The sequence below is a fragment of the Agelaius phoeniceus genome, chromosome 5, assembly GCF_051311805.1.
Source record: "Agelaius phoeniceus isolate bAgePho1 chromosome 5, bAgePho1.hap1, whole genome shotgun sequence".
NCBI classification, from domain to species: domain Eukaryota; kingdom Metazoa; phylum Chordata; class Aves; order Passeriformes; family Icteridae; genus Agelaius; species Agelaius phoeniceus.
In genome coordinates this window covers 16124090-16141688 of record NC_135269.1, presented here as the reverse complement: position 1 = coordinate 16141688, position 17599 = coordinate 16124090, and the positions used below count along the sequence as shown (strand labels likewise).

The 17599-nt window shown below is 40.1% G+C and overlaps 1 protein-coding gene across 3 annotated transcripts in view; it reads left to right on the top strand.

Annotated features, from left to right (window-relative positions):
* The window catches only part of ABCC9 (ATP binding cassette subfamily C member 9), a 71094-nt gene that overhangs the window by 12380 nt on the left and 41115 nt on the right, over positions 1 to 17599 (top strand). For all 3 annotated transcript variants that reach the window (XM_077178394.1, XM_077178393.1, XM_077178392.1), the window contains 11 exons: positions 1035 to 1176; positions 1544 to 1665; positions 2567 to 2733; positions 3404 to 3646; positions 7690 to 7884; positions 10364 to 10528; positions 12074 to 12229; positions 14052 to 14186; positions 15387 to 15549; positions 16155 to 16195; positions 17208 to 17350. In XM_077178394.1, the coding sequence (XP_077034509.1) occupies positions 1035 to 1176; positions 1544 to 1665; positions 2567 to 2733; positions 3404 to 3646; positions 7690 to 7884; positions 10364 to 10528; positions 12074 to 12229; positions 14052 to 14186; positions 15387 to 15549; positions 16155 to 16195; positions 17208 to 17350 (1672 nt within the window). The remainder of the gene's footprint in view (positions 1 to 1034; positions 1177 to 1543; positions 1666 to 2566; positions 2734 to 3403; positions 3647 to 7689; positions 7885 to 10363; positions 10529 to 12073; positions 12230 to 14051; positions 14187 to 15386; positions 15550 to 16154; positions 16196 to 17207; positions 17351 to 17599) is intronic.

The following is a 17599-nucleotide window of genomic DNA, read 5'->3' as shown; positions in this document are numbered from 1 at the left end:
TTTCCAAGAATGATTATACTTAGGTTTTAGTTTATGTATTCCTGAGTCACCTGGTGAGCCCCCAAGCATGATTGGGCACTGCATCCTTGTGTAGCAAAAGCACATCCTGGGTTTTAAACTGAGATAGTTTTGTTTCCTTTTGCTTGGTTTCTTTACTTATCCAAAATGTGCTGTTGGTGGGATTCTCTACAGGCTTTGGGAAGCCTGTCAGGGAATTCCAGGAGTTGCTTTACAGTAAGAGGGACTTTTGGGCCCACTGAGTCAGGACAGCCCCGTACCTGGGTGGGAAGAGGCAGAGGGTGAGGCCCGCCACACCAGAGGCCAGCCTGTGGTCAGGCCTTGTCCCCTCCCGCAGATCCTCTGTGCCCCACCTCTTGCTGGGTTGCTGGACTCAAAGAGGATCTTGCCTGGAAAGAGCAGGTGACATCTGAAGTGATGACAGGGAAATAGGCTTGAGGTTGAATCTGTTGATTAATTTGAGTTCTGCAGCTGTGTTGGGAGCTCTGAGGGGCCAGCAATGGAGAGGCCTGGGCTGCACCTGAGGGAGAGAAATCACTGTTCAGCCTCCACTCAGACTCCCAACCAGGTCTGAAACAGATAATAAATGTTACTTGTTTCAAGTAAAAGCATCTCTTTGAGGCCACATTTGAGGATGCAACTTTTATATCAGTTGGAAATTTTTCCCGCTCTTTCTGTGACTGTGAAAGACGTGAGGATGCCATCACTTCAGCTCTGTCAGTCCCTGTTGTGTGAGGGTGCCACTTGGGGTGGTTTCTTTTGTTGTTGTTTTCTTATCACTTTTCTTGGCCAGGAAGGACTTTTCTTTGATTGTAATTTGGAAAAAATGTTGTCTCATTGTCTTCAGGGTTTTTTTAAATTATGGGGCAACTGAGACAGTCCTGGGTCATCTTTTTAGTAACAACAGCCCTGTAGCCTGTAGGGGGTTTGTATTGACTGCATGTAAGTGTGCCCAGAAAACTGATAAGCAGATCAGTCACTGACTTGCTTTCTCTTTCCTTGCTATCATTTCCCAGGCTGGGGAAGCCAGAGCTCCAAAGTGCAGATTCACCACAACACCTGGCTGCACTTCCCCGGGCACAACCTGCGGTGGATCCTGACGTTCACCCTGCTGTTCGTGCACGTGTGTGAAATAGCAGAGGGGATTGTTTCCGACACGTAAGTGGCAGAGTTTGGTAACCATGATAACCATGCTAATTGCATTGGTTAATGAACAATGTTAATGTCTGATGGGCTGGCTAATAAGGCATGAGGAGGTTTTTCCCCAGAAAGTTCATAGAATCCTTTCATGAACTGTCCAGGTTTTAATGGGATGAAGGTGAAGCCGTTGTTAGCATTTATTCTTCTCTCAAGCTATAATAGCAAGCAAATATTGGTCAAAGTTAAGCACTCATGAGGACAAAAATCTTTTTGTTTCTAGAAATTCATGTTTGTCCTCTTCAATAGATTAGCAGAACACTTATGGTTTCACACCATTGTGAAAAAAGGCACTAAATTAACTAATTTATATTGTTTTTATTTTCAGACAAATGAAATCACGCCACCTGCATCTCTTTCTACCAGCTATAATGGGATTTGTGGCTGCCACTGTATCCATAGTCTATTACCATAATATTGAAACATCCAACTTTCCAAAGTTACTTCTGGGTAAGTCTAGGTCTGATATTTATGTCCTCTTACAAATCCCAGTATTTTAGCCAAACTCAGCTTGTGTAGGTTGAGGAGGATGGTGGAATGTGTGAGAATATTAAAACAGCGAGGAATAACTCTCTGCTCTTGCAGATATGGTAGTATCATAGGAGTTATTGCACCTTTCATAAGGTACACACTGAAAACTACTTTTAAAATTATTCCAAAAGAGAAAACCTTGCATGCCTGTGTCATTTCTATCATGAGCTTTTAGGTATTTTTTAACACGGGTGATAATTTTGAGGAAAAACTTGTCTGCATGCAAAAGGGCTGTTTCAAAAGGCCACTTTGAATAATGATCTGACCACAAACTCCTGTGCAGATGCTGCTCTTTCTCAACATCTTTTGCAGCTGATTTCAAGATTATCCCATTTGCTCTCTCCGTCAGGAGATGGTCAGACCAGATGTGACAGAATAATGTTCCATAGAAGTATGTTGTACAAATTGCCTGTAACTCAACCACCTGAACAAGGCCCTGTCAGATCCCAGCCAGAATGCAGGCTAACACTAAATTCCATAAACTCTTTTTCCAAATGAGTGCATTTCCATATTCTCACTTGGGATGCACCCTGCTTTTTTTAAGAGGCAATAAGACTTTTGTCAAGTTGTGTGCCTTTTCCTTCACTATAAGAACAAAGTTCCCCTACAGATTAAGTCCTCTTCAGTGGAGTTTTGTATCTGTGTGAAGATCTGCCATTGTGGATCTGTTTGAAGGGTTGTGGCCCAGGAAAGAAAACAGTGGCTGGTGATAGAGAGTATCACTGTGCCTGCACCATATCAAGCCATGGAAGCTAAAATGCTGTAGTTACACTTATTTATTAATTTATTTTTAAATTATGCACATGCACCTGTTTTACAGCCCTGTTCCTTTACTGGATAATGGCCTTTGTCACCAAAACCATCAAGCTTGTCAGATACTGCCAGGACGGGGTGCCTTTTTCTCAGCTGCGTTTCTGCATCACTGGAATCATGGTCATCCTCTATGGGCTGCTGATGGCTGTGGAGATCAATGTCATCCGAGTCAGGGTATGTGCCTTCTTCCTCAGGATCCAGAAGAATATCAGTGGCATCATGGGGGTGAAGATGTCTCCTTAGTCCCAGGAACTCTGGCTTGTGTCAAGTTTAGGCCCAAGTTTAGCTTAGCCATAAAGGTTTGGTTAATTCTGTGGATATCAGTGGTGATTTAAATCTCTTTAATATGTATGTCCTTGATGTATCCCCCAGGCTTGGTGTGTGTGCATGCCTGTGTGCATCTATCCACACAAAGTGCACACGTATTTGTGTAGATAGATGCATAGTTGTGCACATGAGGAGGGTTTAGGTGGATGCAATCTGTAAAATATGTGCTGTGTTAGTGCTAATGAACTGTTTATGTAGTGAATCTTTAAGTTAGCATAAGTTCTTACCCATGATAATTTAAAATAAAATTATTTCCCAATAATTCATTTTTACTGTTGTTCAGCTTGAGATAGGTGGTACTGATAGGGTTCAGAACAGTATCCACGTCCAATGTTGCTCAATTGTTTGCCAGTTATCTGTCAAAATGGAAATGCTCCTTTTTACACACAAATTCCACATACAGTTACCTTTAAAAGCAAATTTGAGACTCTGGTTGTCTTACACATAGTTTTTACTAAAAAATTACTATCAATAAGATAATTTCTGAGCCCATGTTTGTCTGTTTTCTCCTTTGCAGAGGTATGTGTTTTTCATGAACCCTCAGAAAGTAAAGCCTCCAGAGGATCTGCAGGATCTGGGGGTGAGGTTCCTGCAGCCATTTGTCAATTTGCTCTCAAAGGCAACTTATTGGTGGATGAACACTCTCATTATTTCTGCTCACAAGAAACCTGTGGACCTGAAGGCCATTGGGAAGCTGCCAATTGCAATGAGAGCACTGACAAATTATGTCTGTCTCAAAGAAGCCTATGAGGAACAAAAGGTAATAACAGGTGTCCATGTCACTGTTTGGCCTTAGAAAGCTAAAGTGTCACTTTGAATTTCTTCAGCTTTCATCAAATCCTCATTTTAGGAATTTTTAACTTAGGACTGTTTGTTCCAAGGTGAAACATTGGCATAGGAAGTTCCAATCCAATAGTTACTGTTTGGTTTTAAGTGAATTTATAGCAGGAGACAGTTGCCAAACTCAGTGCAACTGGAAACTAAAACCACAACAGACTGATCACTTGCTAGATTTTAACAGTGAAAGATTTGTTTAAATCTTAGCTACTTTTGAAACTGGAAGACATTCTGTCCATAGTTTCAGCTGGAAACACTCATTTTCACCTTTTTTTTTTTTTTTTCCAGACAGAAAAATAGCCAAAACCACACATCAAGAATAGCCAAAACACTGGTGTCTTAGCAGTGATTTAGTCACCAGTCCCAAACACAGAACCATACAGGCTGCAATGAAGGAAATTAACTCCATCCCAGCCAGTACAGAAAGCATGGTTTGGAAAACTGTCTGGGTAGGGCAGGATTTTCCAGGGAAACTTCTGGATGCATTTAGGCAGCTCTTTGCTCCCAGGAGCTAATGGAGCTGCAGGCTCCTTCCTGTGCCTTCTGAGATGAAACAATTATCAGTACAATTGTTTTTACCTTAATAGATATAGGTTGCTTCTTTTTCCTTCTGCAGTTGAGGATTACAGAGACCAGAGATCAATATCCTGCTGCTTTAGGCAGAAAGCTACTGAGTTTTGGAACTGAGCTTTACACAGCAACTTAGGAGAGGTGCATCCCTTAGACCAGCTTCCTAAGGTGCCTAAAGCCTTAAAGAGGCAAAAGAGAGATATGCACCTACGTGGCCCAAGGGCCTGAGTCTGTGCCATTCTTGACCCAGCACAACAGCTGGGTGCCAGCATTTGTCTGTAGCTCGTTCACATCTGCAGGTACTGTCTGTGCCTGCACAAAAATGCAGTTCAGATGCCAAAAGGCAAGGTAAATGTGCATTTCTCTTGTGCATGAGCACAAACTTTCAGTGTGTAGCTTCCCTCAGTGCATATCATGCCCATATAGACACTTGCATAAATGTTACATATGCAGTCACACTTACATTTCTGATACTGCCTTACATCATGTATTTTGTGTTCTGTAGTTGTTTAAAGCCTTGAGATTACCACAGCCTTTAGCACATTTGTGCTACTATTCAAAAACAGGCTGCAACCCTGAAGTAAACTGGTATTTTGTAGATAAAGTTAAAGTAAACCAAATGGCTAAAGCAAATCCATGGAGCCAGGCAGTGGGACTCACAGCAGTTCATTCCTGTGGAGAAATGCATTGGCTTGTGCCTGGGTGGGCCAGAAAACAGCCACAGAATTAGGAAAATTCTTCAGACTGGAGTGTGGTCTGCAGTCTGGAGGAGGTGATATGCCACTGTCTCTGCTCCAAGTGTGTATTTTACACTAATCTCCTGCTGGTGAGGGGAGCCCCACAGCCTCCCCTGGATTAAGTGGGGTTACCCCAGCCTGTGCCTGCAGATCTCAGCTGCTCCATAGCCCTGCAGAGAGAAAACTGCTGTCCTTCCCAAACCTTTCTTCTCACACCTTAATGAAAGATGCTGAACACGACCTTGAATACTCTGTATTGTGAAATGCCTATGAGATAACTCACATGACATTGTCTTGCTGTCTCTTCTGCATGCTATGAAAATGGAAATAATAGTATCAATTCTCACATAATTCCATTTACATCCCTTGCCGCCCCCCCCCCCAAAAAAAAAAAAAGTGATCCTCCAGAACTGTTGCTTGGCTTTTGTTTCAGTTTCTATTGAAGCAGGCTAAATGTTTCACACCACATATCAGTGCATTTTATATCACATATCCAAAAATAGATTTAGCACATTGATATTACATTTAGTTTACCCCACTGGCCCAAATCCTGTGTAATTTGTCCTGATGGTCAATAGAAACCTTTTCTTTTGGGCACTTAATAGAAAATTCAATTTTTAAAGTCAAGGACCATTGGTTTCCTATGTCTGCTATTCATGTGCCACGATGGCTCTTAGCTATTAGGGCCAAGAAAAGGAGGAATGAAATTGTGTTAACTATCAATCACAGGGACAGGGCATTGCCCTTCAGCATCAGGCTTATACTGCCAGTTCCAGAATGATGGGAGCAGTCAGATTTCCATATTTACTGAGGCAAACCTTACAGGTGACTTGATTTATCACAAAGCACTGTCTCACTGCCCTTTATTCCAACTGTGGAGTGCCCAAGGTAGAGAAAATTACAGGAATTTGAAAGGAAGTTGACAAAGACAAGGAAAACCAAATCAAGTGGCACAGCTGGGAACAGCATCCCAGACTGGTTAATTAATACCACAACATTCTATGCAAGCCTGTAACACTCAAGGACCATTCTGGCAAAGAAATTATTATTAGAAAAAGGTCTTTCTCCCCTTTTCCTGTTACATGCTTCAGCTAATACAAAGTCCTGATTTAAAAAGAAGAAAAAACAGTGTTTAGCAATAAATTAGATAATTTAATAGCATTTTTTTTCCAATGAAAAGGAAACAGATTTCATATAGAGATGGCTAATGTGTGAATTGCAGTAATAGTGAAAATGGCTATTAAATTGTTAGAGAAATAAGGATTAACCATTGCTATTTAACAAATTTACTATTAATTGAATGCCCAGAACAATATAACAATTTTTTCCCCAAAAGACGGCAGCCATTTACCTAATAAATTAGCTTAGCTGCTCTCAAGCTGTTAAAGTTATCAATCATTTATTTGAAGATGGTGATTAATCCTTTTAGGGTACTCAAGCTCAAAACCCATTATGCCACATATTCAGAGCCTTTTGTCTGGGCAACTCACACGAGGCCCTTGTGCTCTTTCCCTCCTCAGAGGAAGTAATTTCCTTCTTGCCCCTTTCTGAAATGGTAGCTCTAATTTGACTCCATTTCTCCTTCCTAAGCTTCTTGGCACTAGCCTGGCCCAGTCTCTGGCAGCCACCTGGTCCACCTGCACATTTTTGGCACCATGCATATAATCCATCTCACTGTGGAAATGACATAAAAGGGAAAAACTAAGAAAAGAGGGGGGAAAAAGACATGAGGCAGCCAGGCAGTTTACAGGCACATTTGCTTTTTCTTTGGTGAACTTGTTGGGTCAGGGGGTGGTTGTTGCTTGGCTGTGCTTAAAATGTCTCTGTGAATGCTCAAGAGAGCTTGGCTTGGCTTGCAGCTTGCAGGCATCTCTGCTACTTGAGAAATGACAGATGCTTGTTTAAAGTGTCAAAAGCTGCTGCCTGAAGTGCAAGGAAGCATGCTGCAGAGCATGGCTCTGGTCAGTAAAACTCTTCCTTTGTTAAACTGAAAGGACCTCAGGGATATCAGAACTCTTCTGATTACACAAAGCCACATCTGCTGGGTGGTGTTTTAGCCAAGAGCTGTGATACTGTGTAAATTAACAGATCTGAAGGCTAGAAAGGACCCTTGGTTGATTTAATCTTACCTCCCATCCTGGTCTGCTGCTTTCATTTTTTCAGCACAGTTATCATTGATTGGTTGAAGTGTGTCATCCTGGAATGCATATAAGAGATGGAAAAAAATCCAGATTAATTAAATTAAACTATATTTTTGTAATTGTCATGTATTTTTCCTGCAATCAGAAGCCTTTACAGCTTGTGAAACCAGGATTACCCACGTGAGCAAAGGGCTGAAAGGTCAGACCTTTCCCTGAGCACACATGTGACAAGGGACAATGGCTGCCTGCCAGGATGATAATCTTTGCTTGCATTCCTGTGTTCACAGGTTGAGGAAAGTGGTGGGATATAGAAGTGAGAAACCACAGTTACCAAGGGGAGGCAGAATTGGAATTTACTGTGAAGAATGTCGGAAATCTGTCGATAATTACAGCAAATTTGCTGCCTCACCTGGTCTAAACAACCTTTCAGGAACCTTTTGGGCATCCAGACAGGAATGATGCCATATGAAGCCTGGGAGGTTTCTCTTATTTCACTGGGTACCTGTTTCTGTTTCCAGAAAAAGGTGGAGGACCATCCAAACCGGAGTCCCTCCATTTGGTTGGCCATGTACAGCGCTTTTGGACGGCCAATCCTGCTCAGCAGCACCTTCCGCTACCTGGCCGACCTGCTGGGCTTTGCTGGGCCACTCTGCATTTCTGGCATTGTCCAGGGCTTCCAGAATACAACCAATAATACAAACACCACAGAAAAGGTAACCTGACAATGTGAATTGAAAGGCTCTGGTAGTAGTTTTAGAGCCATATCAGGTATTTAAGACAGCTGGCTGCATGCTTTGATAGGTCTGTGGTCATCACTGTGTTATTTCATTGTTTCTCTCAAGCAAATTGAATATTTCTGTTATGAGAGACAGTCAAGTTATAAACCTGAGCAATGAGAGACTTGGGTAGGAATGAAACACACGTTGTGGAGGCTCCCTCCAGCTCCCAGCTGTCTGTCTTGATGGAGTCATCCCAGCAGTTCTGGGAAGAAGGAACAATTTTTTCTGCTCCTCTTCAACTGTGCCTGTTTCTTTCAGGCAGGACACACACTGGTGGTACCTCAGTGATGCATCCAGCATGGGAATTTTGCTTAATTCCTGTCCATTTGTCAGTTTATACTTCACTGACAGTTTTGACTTCTCTCAAATCTGTTTTTATACTAGGAAGCTGACAGTAGCCAGTCCCTGTTTGTGGCTGATTGTATTGATTGCTGCTGTGATGAACTGTGTTGGCACATACTGAGAAATTGAAAAGTATCCACTTTACTCGATGGTGTTCCTGATACTAGAGATGCACAAGAGATGCCAGTTCAGTGCTCATTTCAAGTTTCACTGAGACTGAACTTTCAGGGATCACATCTAAATGCTGAGCAAGCCTCTGATACAGAACATTTTCTATCACAAGAAAAAGAATTTATGAGTAACTAATGAAAAGATACAGGTAAAATTATTTTACTGACAGGAGAGAAGAAAAGACAAAGACATTTTCCTGCATTTGTCTTGTGACAGAGATACATCTCCATACAGTTTTTGGAGTGTTTTATCTCTGAATGAGCAGATAGGTATGTAATGGAATAGCATTTTCCTCCCCAGATAAAGTATTTGACTATCATCACTATCCACATATCTTTTTCTTGGCTGCTCACTCTTGACATTAATTTTCTTGACTGATGGTCTCAATTTGGCTTCAGACTTTCCTGCACTGAAGGAGAGTTTAATTGTACAGCTTATCAAATAAAGCTTTTTATCATCCTTGAACCTGCACATGCAGGATTTGAGCCACAGAGTTACGAGGCAAAGTGCATGTTTTTGTGCCTTCAAAAATGTTGGGGTTTTTTGCATGGTGAAAAAACAAAGCTTGAAAATAATTTCTGGATCTCAGAATTAGGAATCTGTACCTTGTCTGCTTCCTTTATCTTTTGTCCTCTGCTAGTTGAGGCTTTTTAAAGTTTTAATGAGCACTGGCTAAAGGGAAGATTGAAATCATTGGAGATCTTGAAAGCACTTGGCTTGCTGACAGTCACTGTTTCTCTTGGATACATTTCAGAATGCAAGTGCCTTTAATTTATGGATTTTGATAAACTTTCTCTTGGTTGTTCTTGCTATTAAACATTTCTCCTTTAAATTCTGTCTAGTTCTAATTAATGTGAATACATTTAATTTTATGCTTATTCTGCCTTATTTCCTGAGAACTCCATATACATTAAAAAAAGCTATCTACAAATGTTATTTTCTTAATGATATCCCTGCTATGAAAACAAGGGGAAGTTATATGCAGCTGAATATTAAAAGGGAGGTTTTCAAATATATTTATCTCACCATTCATGCACGTAAGCAACCCTTTTTTCAAGGAGTCTTGGGCAGATTGCTTTCTTTCTTATATTGCCCATACCTTTCATCTGAGAATCAGGCTGGATATTTTAGTAGAACAGGCTTCTTCCTTCTCTTTTTTATTTTTCTTTTTTTTCCCCCCGTAAGAATTCCAGTACATCCTGCTTCCAGCTGGGTCGGAAATACCAAAGGAACAGTCTTCCTTGGAGTATTTTGGTACATTTGTTTCCTTTTCTGCCTGAAACAGAGCAGAACAGTGAACACAAAAACTAGAAAATGAAAACAAAGGGCTTTAAACAAAAGTTTTTTCTCTTCCATATTGAGGCATTTAAATTTAATTTTGTGTGGAATACTGGCATGTATAGTCTAATGTTATTCAGAATTTATGGCTATCATGGACTATACTTGTGGAAGGAATTCTTTCAATAATATGCAAGTGCAACATAAATAACTAATCCCATATAATAAAAAATATTTTCTTGAAGCTTCTCTGGAGGCAGGTGGAATGAGCTTTACTTTCTACTGAGTAGCATTTCTATCCTACAAATCACCACAATTTGATGGGGAAACTAAAGACATGGCAGACATGGTGATCTTATTCTTCCTTTCCTGCTAAAACGAAATCATTTTAGAACTGCCAAAATGTCTCAATCCTCAGTCTTTGGAACAGGAGTGGAGTTTTAAATTTGTATCCAAATGATTTTGATATAGAGGTTAGTGAGAAATCAGATTTCTATAACTTTCCCATAACACCAGCAATATGTTTTATTCTAATGCAATGATTAAATTTGCTTGTTTCCAGCTTCTTGGGAATGTACAATCCCTCCTATGGCACTTACATAATTTCTTCCTTTCTTTTCAGGTGAAGGATCCATCAAACTCCTACCTTTCATCAGAGGAATTCCTCAGGAATGTTTATGTCTTGGCAGTCCTTCTCTTCCTGGCTCTTATCCTGCAGAGGACATTCCTGCAGGCCTCCTACTATGTGACTACAGAGACTGGCATCAACCTCCGGGGTGCCTTACTGGTGAGCAAAGATCTGCCAGGAGATTCACTAGTAACAGCTCCAGCTTTGTCCTTTCATTTGTCTCGTTCTTCATCTGAAGACTGAGATTGAAATGATGGTTTCAGAGAAGATATGTGCTGTATTTTTATACAGAAAACTGGAAAAGTAGTGCTGGCAAACTGCTGGCACCAATTCCTTTTGCTAAAAACTAATCCCATCACTCTAACCTGTTCAAAGTTTAACACCCATAAAAGCCCATGCATATGAAGACACATCTTTGCAGACAATGGGAGATAGATGAAGATCAGCAGTATCATTTTGGCTCTGCATCAGCTTTGTTCATTTGCTTATGAGTTTGCTTCTGCTGACTGTGGACAGAGCCATCTGCAGAGTGTCCTTGTTTTATGGGAACGCTGTGCATGCGTCGGCAGTGATGACTCTGGATATTTATGCCCTTTAGCCCAGAGCCCTGTGGGATGGGACGGGAGTGATTCATCTGCAGGGCTGTGTCTGTAACCCCAGCATCCCTTAACCCTCTGTGAGAGCCTTGTTTATGGACTGGAGCCAGCACAGCCCAGCACGTGGTGGGGTGTAGCAGGGCTCTGCACAGACCAAGCTCCACAGGCAGCAGTAGCAATCCAGGAGCCAGAACTGATGTTTTGCCAGATGCAGCTAACCATGGGAATATCATCTCAGCATGGAAGCTTCTTTTTTTTTTTTTTTTTTTTTTTTTTTTTTTTGTGCTTTCTCTGATTGATGGAGCTGCTTCAAACATTTTCTGCCTTCTCCCAGGATAGATGGTACAGACTTGGGGATGAAAGAGCTCCTGGTTATTTCCTTTTTGTGACTCCTTTTTGTGACTCCCACTTACCAAAATTGGGACCCTTAGGAGCATATGCAGCTGATATAATTCATCAGGCAATTCTGATTAATTCGACAGGATATACTTTATTAATTAAGAAAATGGGTCCAAAAGGACAAATTATTTTTAAAACTTCCTTAGAGCTGCAGCATTTGATGATTGATCATAACTGCAAACTGGGCTCACAATATTTGCCTTTAAAATTCAGTAGATGTAAGCCCTGATTAATTTTAAAACCCTGTTAAACTCCTACAAAATTTATGAAGAGGAATGGCCAGGTAATGGAGAGGAACCCAAAGGAATACATACCCACTCTGATCAAACTTCACAGCATAAATTTACTTGTCTTATCAGAAACAAGGATCTCTTTGACAGACAGTGTCACAGGAAAGCAGGCTCACCAAATGCTTGTTAAAAAGGTTCTTTGGCCAATTTCTTAAATTTTGATATTTTGTTGTCATTTTTTGTTCTATTTTAGGTCTGCGTTAAGCAACAAACCTTTTAAGAGGAATTGGAGTTTTTTAAAGTCAGTTCTCTCTCTTGTGCTTTCTCTCACTCTGTCTCCATCTCTCTTTGTCTCAGGTGAGAGACTGGGAGAAGGGCTGTCCTAGGTAAAGGCTGATGATGCAGCTTGAAACACCCCACTGCTACCGTTCTTTTATAATTACATAATTTTAGTAATTTTTTTTTCCCCTTTCTTACAGGCAATGATATATAATAAGATCCTGAGGCTTTCTACATCCAACTTGTCCATGGGAGAGATGACACTGGGACAAATCAATAACTTGGTTGCCATAGAAACCAACCAATTAATGTGGTTCTTGTTCCTGTGCCCCAATCTGTGGGCAATGCCTGTTCAGGTAGAGCATCCAAGTTAGGGCCTGATATCAGAGATACTCCAGCCTGACTGAGGAGAGTGCATGTCTGGGGCACTGCTACAAAATCCAGAGGGGAACCTGCACTTCCCACTAAGATTAGCAAGCAGAAAGGTGCCCCAAGGGCTGGAAAGGTATCTTTCCAAGGGCCAGTGAAGAGAGAGGATTTTTTTAGCAGGATTTCCATGTCTGTGACTTGAAGAATGAGGACCTGCAATCCTTTTTCCTGCTCATATTTCTTCCATTGCTGACACAAATCCATTGCTTTTATTTTGCCACCTGGCATCAGCCCTAAGCACTGCTTCTGCAGTGTCCACTTGTAACTGGGTTTTGTGGCAGGACCAACAGCAATTGAATCCTGCTCCATGACTGACATGAACACTGACAATGCTCAGAGGAGCCCTCATCTAAGCAACTTAGTCACTGAACATAACTGCTTCTTATCAAGGCTGGGAAAGAAATGGAGGCAGATCTGTAGGAAGGAAAGGTTGAGATTATTTAGCTCGAAAGAAATGTTCAAAAATGCGAATGACTTAATGATCTGAGACATGCTAATTTTCCCTGAAGCTTGGACTCCTGTTGCCTCTTCAGAATTTTAGCTCAGGGTGTGTTTGGCATAGTCCTTACCTGATGGTGATCCCACTGACATTAAAAAAATTTTTTAAGTGGTAGAACCAACTCTTATAGTATTTTGCTGAATTTCCTGAAGCTGCATCAGTAATCTATTTTATTAGTCAGTAATTACTATTACTAATGAGTTGGGTAGGGTTTAGAGTGTCAAAAAAGGCAAAAAAGGCTACATGGAAACAGAAATTAGAAATAATATATATGGTTTCATTTCACTGTTTCACATCCTGTGAAGTGGGTGGAAGTGTTGCTATCAATACTTTGAAAGTTATTTAAATGAACATGTGATCTGATTGCTATGGCTAGGTATGGTAATTTGCAGTACAGGACCCTGAAAAGGTAAACATTGCTTTAAAAATGTAAAACACCATTGATTCTTACTTCTGATGTTGTAAAATAAGAAGGGAGATTTAAAGACAGACTTGTTTAAGAGATTAAAGTATGAGATATGCAACTAATTCTGTATGCCCTCTTATCACTGAGGACATCACTCTATCCCAAAGTGGAGCTTTTAATAGAAATATTTATATAGCAGAGCTTGAATTAACTCGGGAACCAGAATCACAGGAGTCACACGACAGCCATTCCCAGGTAACCTTCTGTAGGAAGTGTTCCCAAACCCTTTGCAGGGCTAAGGCAGCATTTTCCTCCAGGGCTGCATGGTATTGATGCCCAAGCTCAGTTTGTGTCAGCCCCAGCACATCTGCTTCGTGCTTCAGTGCCTGTCTGTGATGTCCCTCTGCCTGCAGTTGCACAGGGACAGTACAACACAATGCAACTGTGATCCATGACAGCCCTAAGACCTCTGAATGCTTCCAGAGTGAGGTAAGGAGCTCTAGTGTAAACAGGACTTGAGGCCAGGAGCTCTGTAAAATGCCTCAGGGCAAGCACCATCATTTTAGTGTTCCTTTAGTTTTGTGGAAACCCAGTCTGGAATTAGAACTACCAGGCACTAACACAAACTATTTAGTTAATGTCAAAAAGAAAGGCTTCTGGGTTTATTTCCCACACTTTCTAAATGTGACCTCCTGAAGTATGGGCTCAGCTGATTCCTATGAACCATTTAAGTGTTTATTAGAAGAACAAACATTTTTCTCTTGGTGTGGTTCAGACATATTGAAATCTACTTTTTTTTTTTTTTTTTTCTTTTTTCCTTTCTGTGTTGCTTTTCTCTTCACAGATAATAATGGGTGTGATCCTCCTCTACAACCTGCTGGGAGTGAGTGCCTTGGTTGGGGCAGCTGTCATCGTGCTCTTAGCTCCTATCCAGTACTTCATAGCCACCAAGCTGGCTGAGGCTCAGAAGAGCACTCTTGTAAGTGAATTATTTCAGTGATATTTGTGATCCAGAAATGAGAACAGGGTTTCTGGGTTCTGTTCTTCTAGTTAGTGAAAACCACTGTGTGCATTTGGACAGGCCATCCCTCAGTTGCACTGTCCCTCACTGTCTGTTTTTTGTGGCTCAGTGTCTCTTCCTTCCCCACAATTTGTCAGAAGAGAATCTCAAAAAAGTATGTGGGCCTTGTCCTGCCTTCTCTGCAAAGAGTATTTTTAATGCAACTTGCACAATTTTGTCTGAATTCCACTCCATGAAAGGGTGTTATTCCCACATGCAGATGTTGCATTTCATGGGATGTTAGCAAACAGTGCAAAAAACTGATAAATTATAGCAGAAAAGTATTAAAGAATGTGCACAACCTCCCTCTAAAGTCTAGAGACATTTTACTCTCTGCCTAAGCTTTGGTATTTTCTAAAAATCAGTTGGCAATGCTGGATTATTATATATTCATATCTAATTTCTTCAGTGCTGTAAGTTTATTTTTCTGCCTCATTTAGTTCACCAGTTAGAAATGTTTTCTGCTCTTTTGTCTAATTTTTAACTTTCTTGCTGTGACCCTTGAACTTTTTAAATAAGCCTTTGATGTTTAAATTGCCAAATATTTAGAGATCCTTTTTATCTTAATATTCAATAGGCAAATTATTGATGCATGGATCTAATTGTCAGCACACTTCAATCCTGTTGAGTTGTGCCTGTTTTTGTAACCTGTAAAAATTGTACAGAGGACTTATCTTTGCATCATTTCGGAAATAATCTCACTTTCCTATTGCTCTATTCTGCCTTCCTCTGACTCGTAACATCTTTTGGATTATGATTTTACCAAAACTTACCATTACTGTTTTCTGATGAGGGGAATTTAGCTAAATACATTGATAAATATCTCACTTATTTTTACAGCTAGATCCCAGAATGATTCTTGCATCAGCAAATACACCCATTTAGGTTTCTGTCTATGGTTATGGACACCATTTCCCCTAGTGGTTGTAAATATTTTAATACCTCCAAAGAAAATGAAATTTTATATTCTTCCTCTTAGTATGGCACCTGTACAAAATCACAAATGAACAAAATTATTTTTTAAATGAATCTAACAACAGAAGTGAGGGGAAAAGAGGGTTGTCATTAAGACTACAAACAGTTATAAATTTTTTTCCCTGGTTTTCTCTTGAACTGAAGGACTATTCTACTGAGAGATTAAAGAAAACCAATGAGATACTCAAAGGCATTAAGCTATTAAAGCTTTATGCCTGGGAGCACATATTTTGTAAAAGTGTGGAAGAAACGAGAATGAAAGAGCTCACCAGTCTCAAAACCTTTGCACTTCATACATCTCTTTCCAGTAAGTAACTGTGTTTATAGGGCTTGGAAAATTATCCTGTTTTTCATGTCAACATTCCTCCCAACTTCAGTTAAAGAGAGATACAGCTGTGCCTGTGACATTTTTGTCTGTGTGTAATGTCATTAAAATAAAAAGGCATGATAAATACATAGCACAGAAATTCAAAAGGATAAAATACATATTGTTGGGGTTTTTTTGCAGTAAGTTTTCTCTTACCATCATTGTGACATTACAGTTAGGAGTTGCTTTATAGTAAGGAGGCTCCAGGTAATATTGGCAGCTCTGACAGCAAAAAGATAAATTATATTTTCTTCATAAAAATTGTGTTTTCTGCAATGTAGAAGGGTTGAGTAATGTTTTAGTTGTGTTTCATATTAATTGTGCACGTAATGATTTTTATCCCAGCTTAGTAGAGTGGACAAATGAGAGAATTCTATGGCTTATTTGTTGGTGTGTTTAAGATCTCTGACTATCAGGGAAGGAAATTTCTTCCTGCAGACTAATTTTCCTTTGGGACTCTTAATTACTTGAATTGGAAATAACTGCATTATTTTAGTGTTTCTTATTTCCTATAATCTGATGCTTATTTTATTTCTCTTTCCCAGTTTTTATGAATGCAGCCATACCAATAGCAGCTGTTCTTGCAGTAAGATACCTTTTTTTTCAGTTTTCCTTATTAAAAAGGGAGAGGAAAGTGGGTAGAGGGGGTGTAAAAAGGAAGAAATAGCACCATTGTTATTGTAGGACCTATTCTTTAAAAAAACAGCAGATGAATTAAGGTGCCTCTGCTAACTGTAGGAGAACATGACACTGGAAGTTTTCATTCCCAGAAGGTGGATTGGTAAAACCAAAGAGAAAAATAATTTTTTACTATAAGAAAGAAAAATCATTACATCTTGAATTTTTTACAGAAAGAAAGAAAGAAAGAAAGAAAGAAAGAAAGAAAGAAAGAAAGAAAGAAAGAAAGACCATTGCAACTTGAAAGAGGACCCATTTTGAAAAGCTCTTTTTGAAAGGGATTTTGAGTGTCTTTTCTTTTTCTTTAGCAGCAAAATTAATTCCTGTTTCAAAATGCATTATGAGGCACCATTAAAGTTTTCAAGAAAGGGTACTCTGCAGTTTAAAGAGGAATAAATTTTGCTTGTCCTCCAGGTTTAAGTCTCAGCCTCATGCACTAGAGGAATTATGCCATACTGGTCAGTAAGGAGCTGTCATAGACCAAATTTTGGGGGCAGAGTATGCTGAGTGTGTACAAGAATTGGAACATTTATGACCAGAATTCTGCATCTGTGAAAAAAAAATCCTAAGTTTTGTTAGATTCTTAATGGGTTTTTTCTGGGTTGTGTGTTTCCTGTAAATCTTAAAGTCAATTACAAAGCTGTGATCAAATGCTAGATTTTACAATGAAAATTGTAAAAAATGAAAAATTGTAAAATTTGAAAACTTTCATTCTTCAACATGTAAACCTCTTGAAATCACAGGCAAGATTTTAAAATCTATTTTGTTTTAACAGAACACACCTTTCTCTTAAGTTTGTCCTGATTCCCAGTGAATGTAGTTTGTTCTTAGCCTTAGCTGAGCAAAATATTTTGCTTGCTGTCCTTGTCCATCTTGTTCAAGAGTCCTTGTCCTGACATGCTCTTTCCCTGATGTGACAGACCTTTGTGACTTATGCATACACCAGTGACAAGCCACTGCAGCCCGCCCAGGCATTTGCATCCCTGTCACTGTTCCACATCCTGGTCACACCTCTGTTCCTGCTCTCCACCGTGGTTCGTTTTGCAGTCAAGGCCATTGTGAGGTAAGTGGTTCTTCTCCTTCCTCCAACTCCTGAACACTCACATTCAGTACCAGAAAAAATTGTTCCTACCAGCTCACATGGAAGAGTGTTGTGAGGTAGCCCTCTGATGCTAAAGATGTGAGAGAAATCAGAGTGACCCTTCCTTTTTACTGCATGCATGACACAGAGACAAAGAATCACAGCATAGGAAGGACAGAGAGCTGCTAGAGCCAGTCCAGAGCAGGGTCACAAGGGGATCAGAGGGATGGA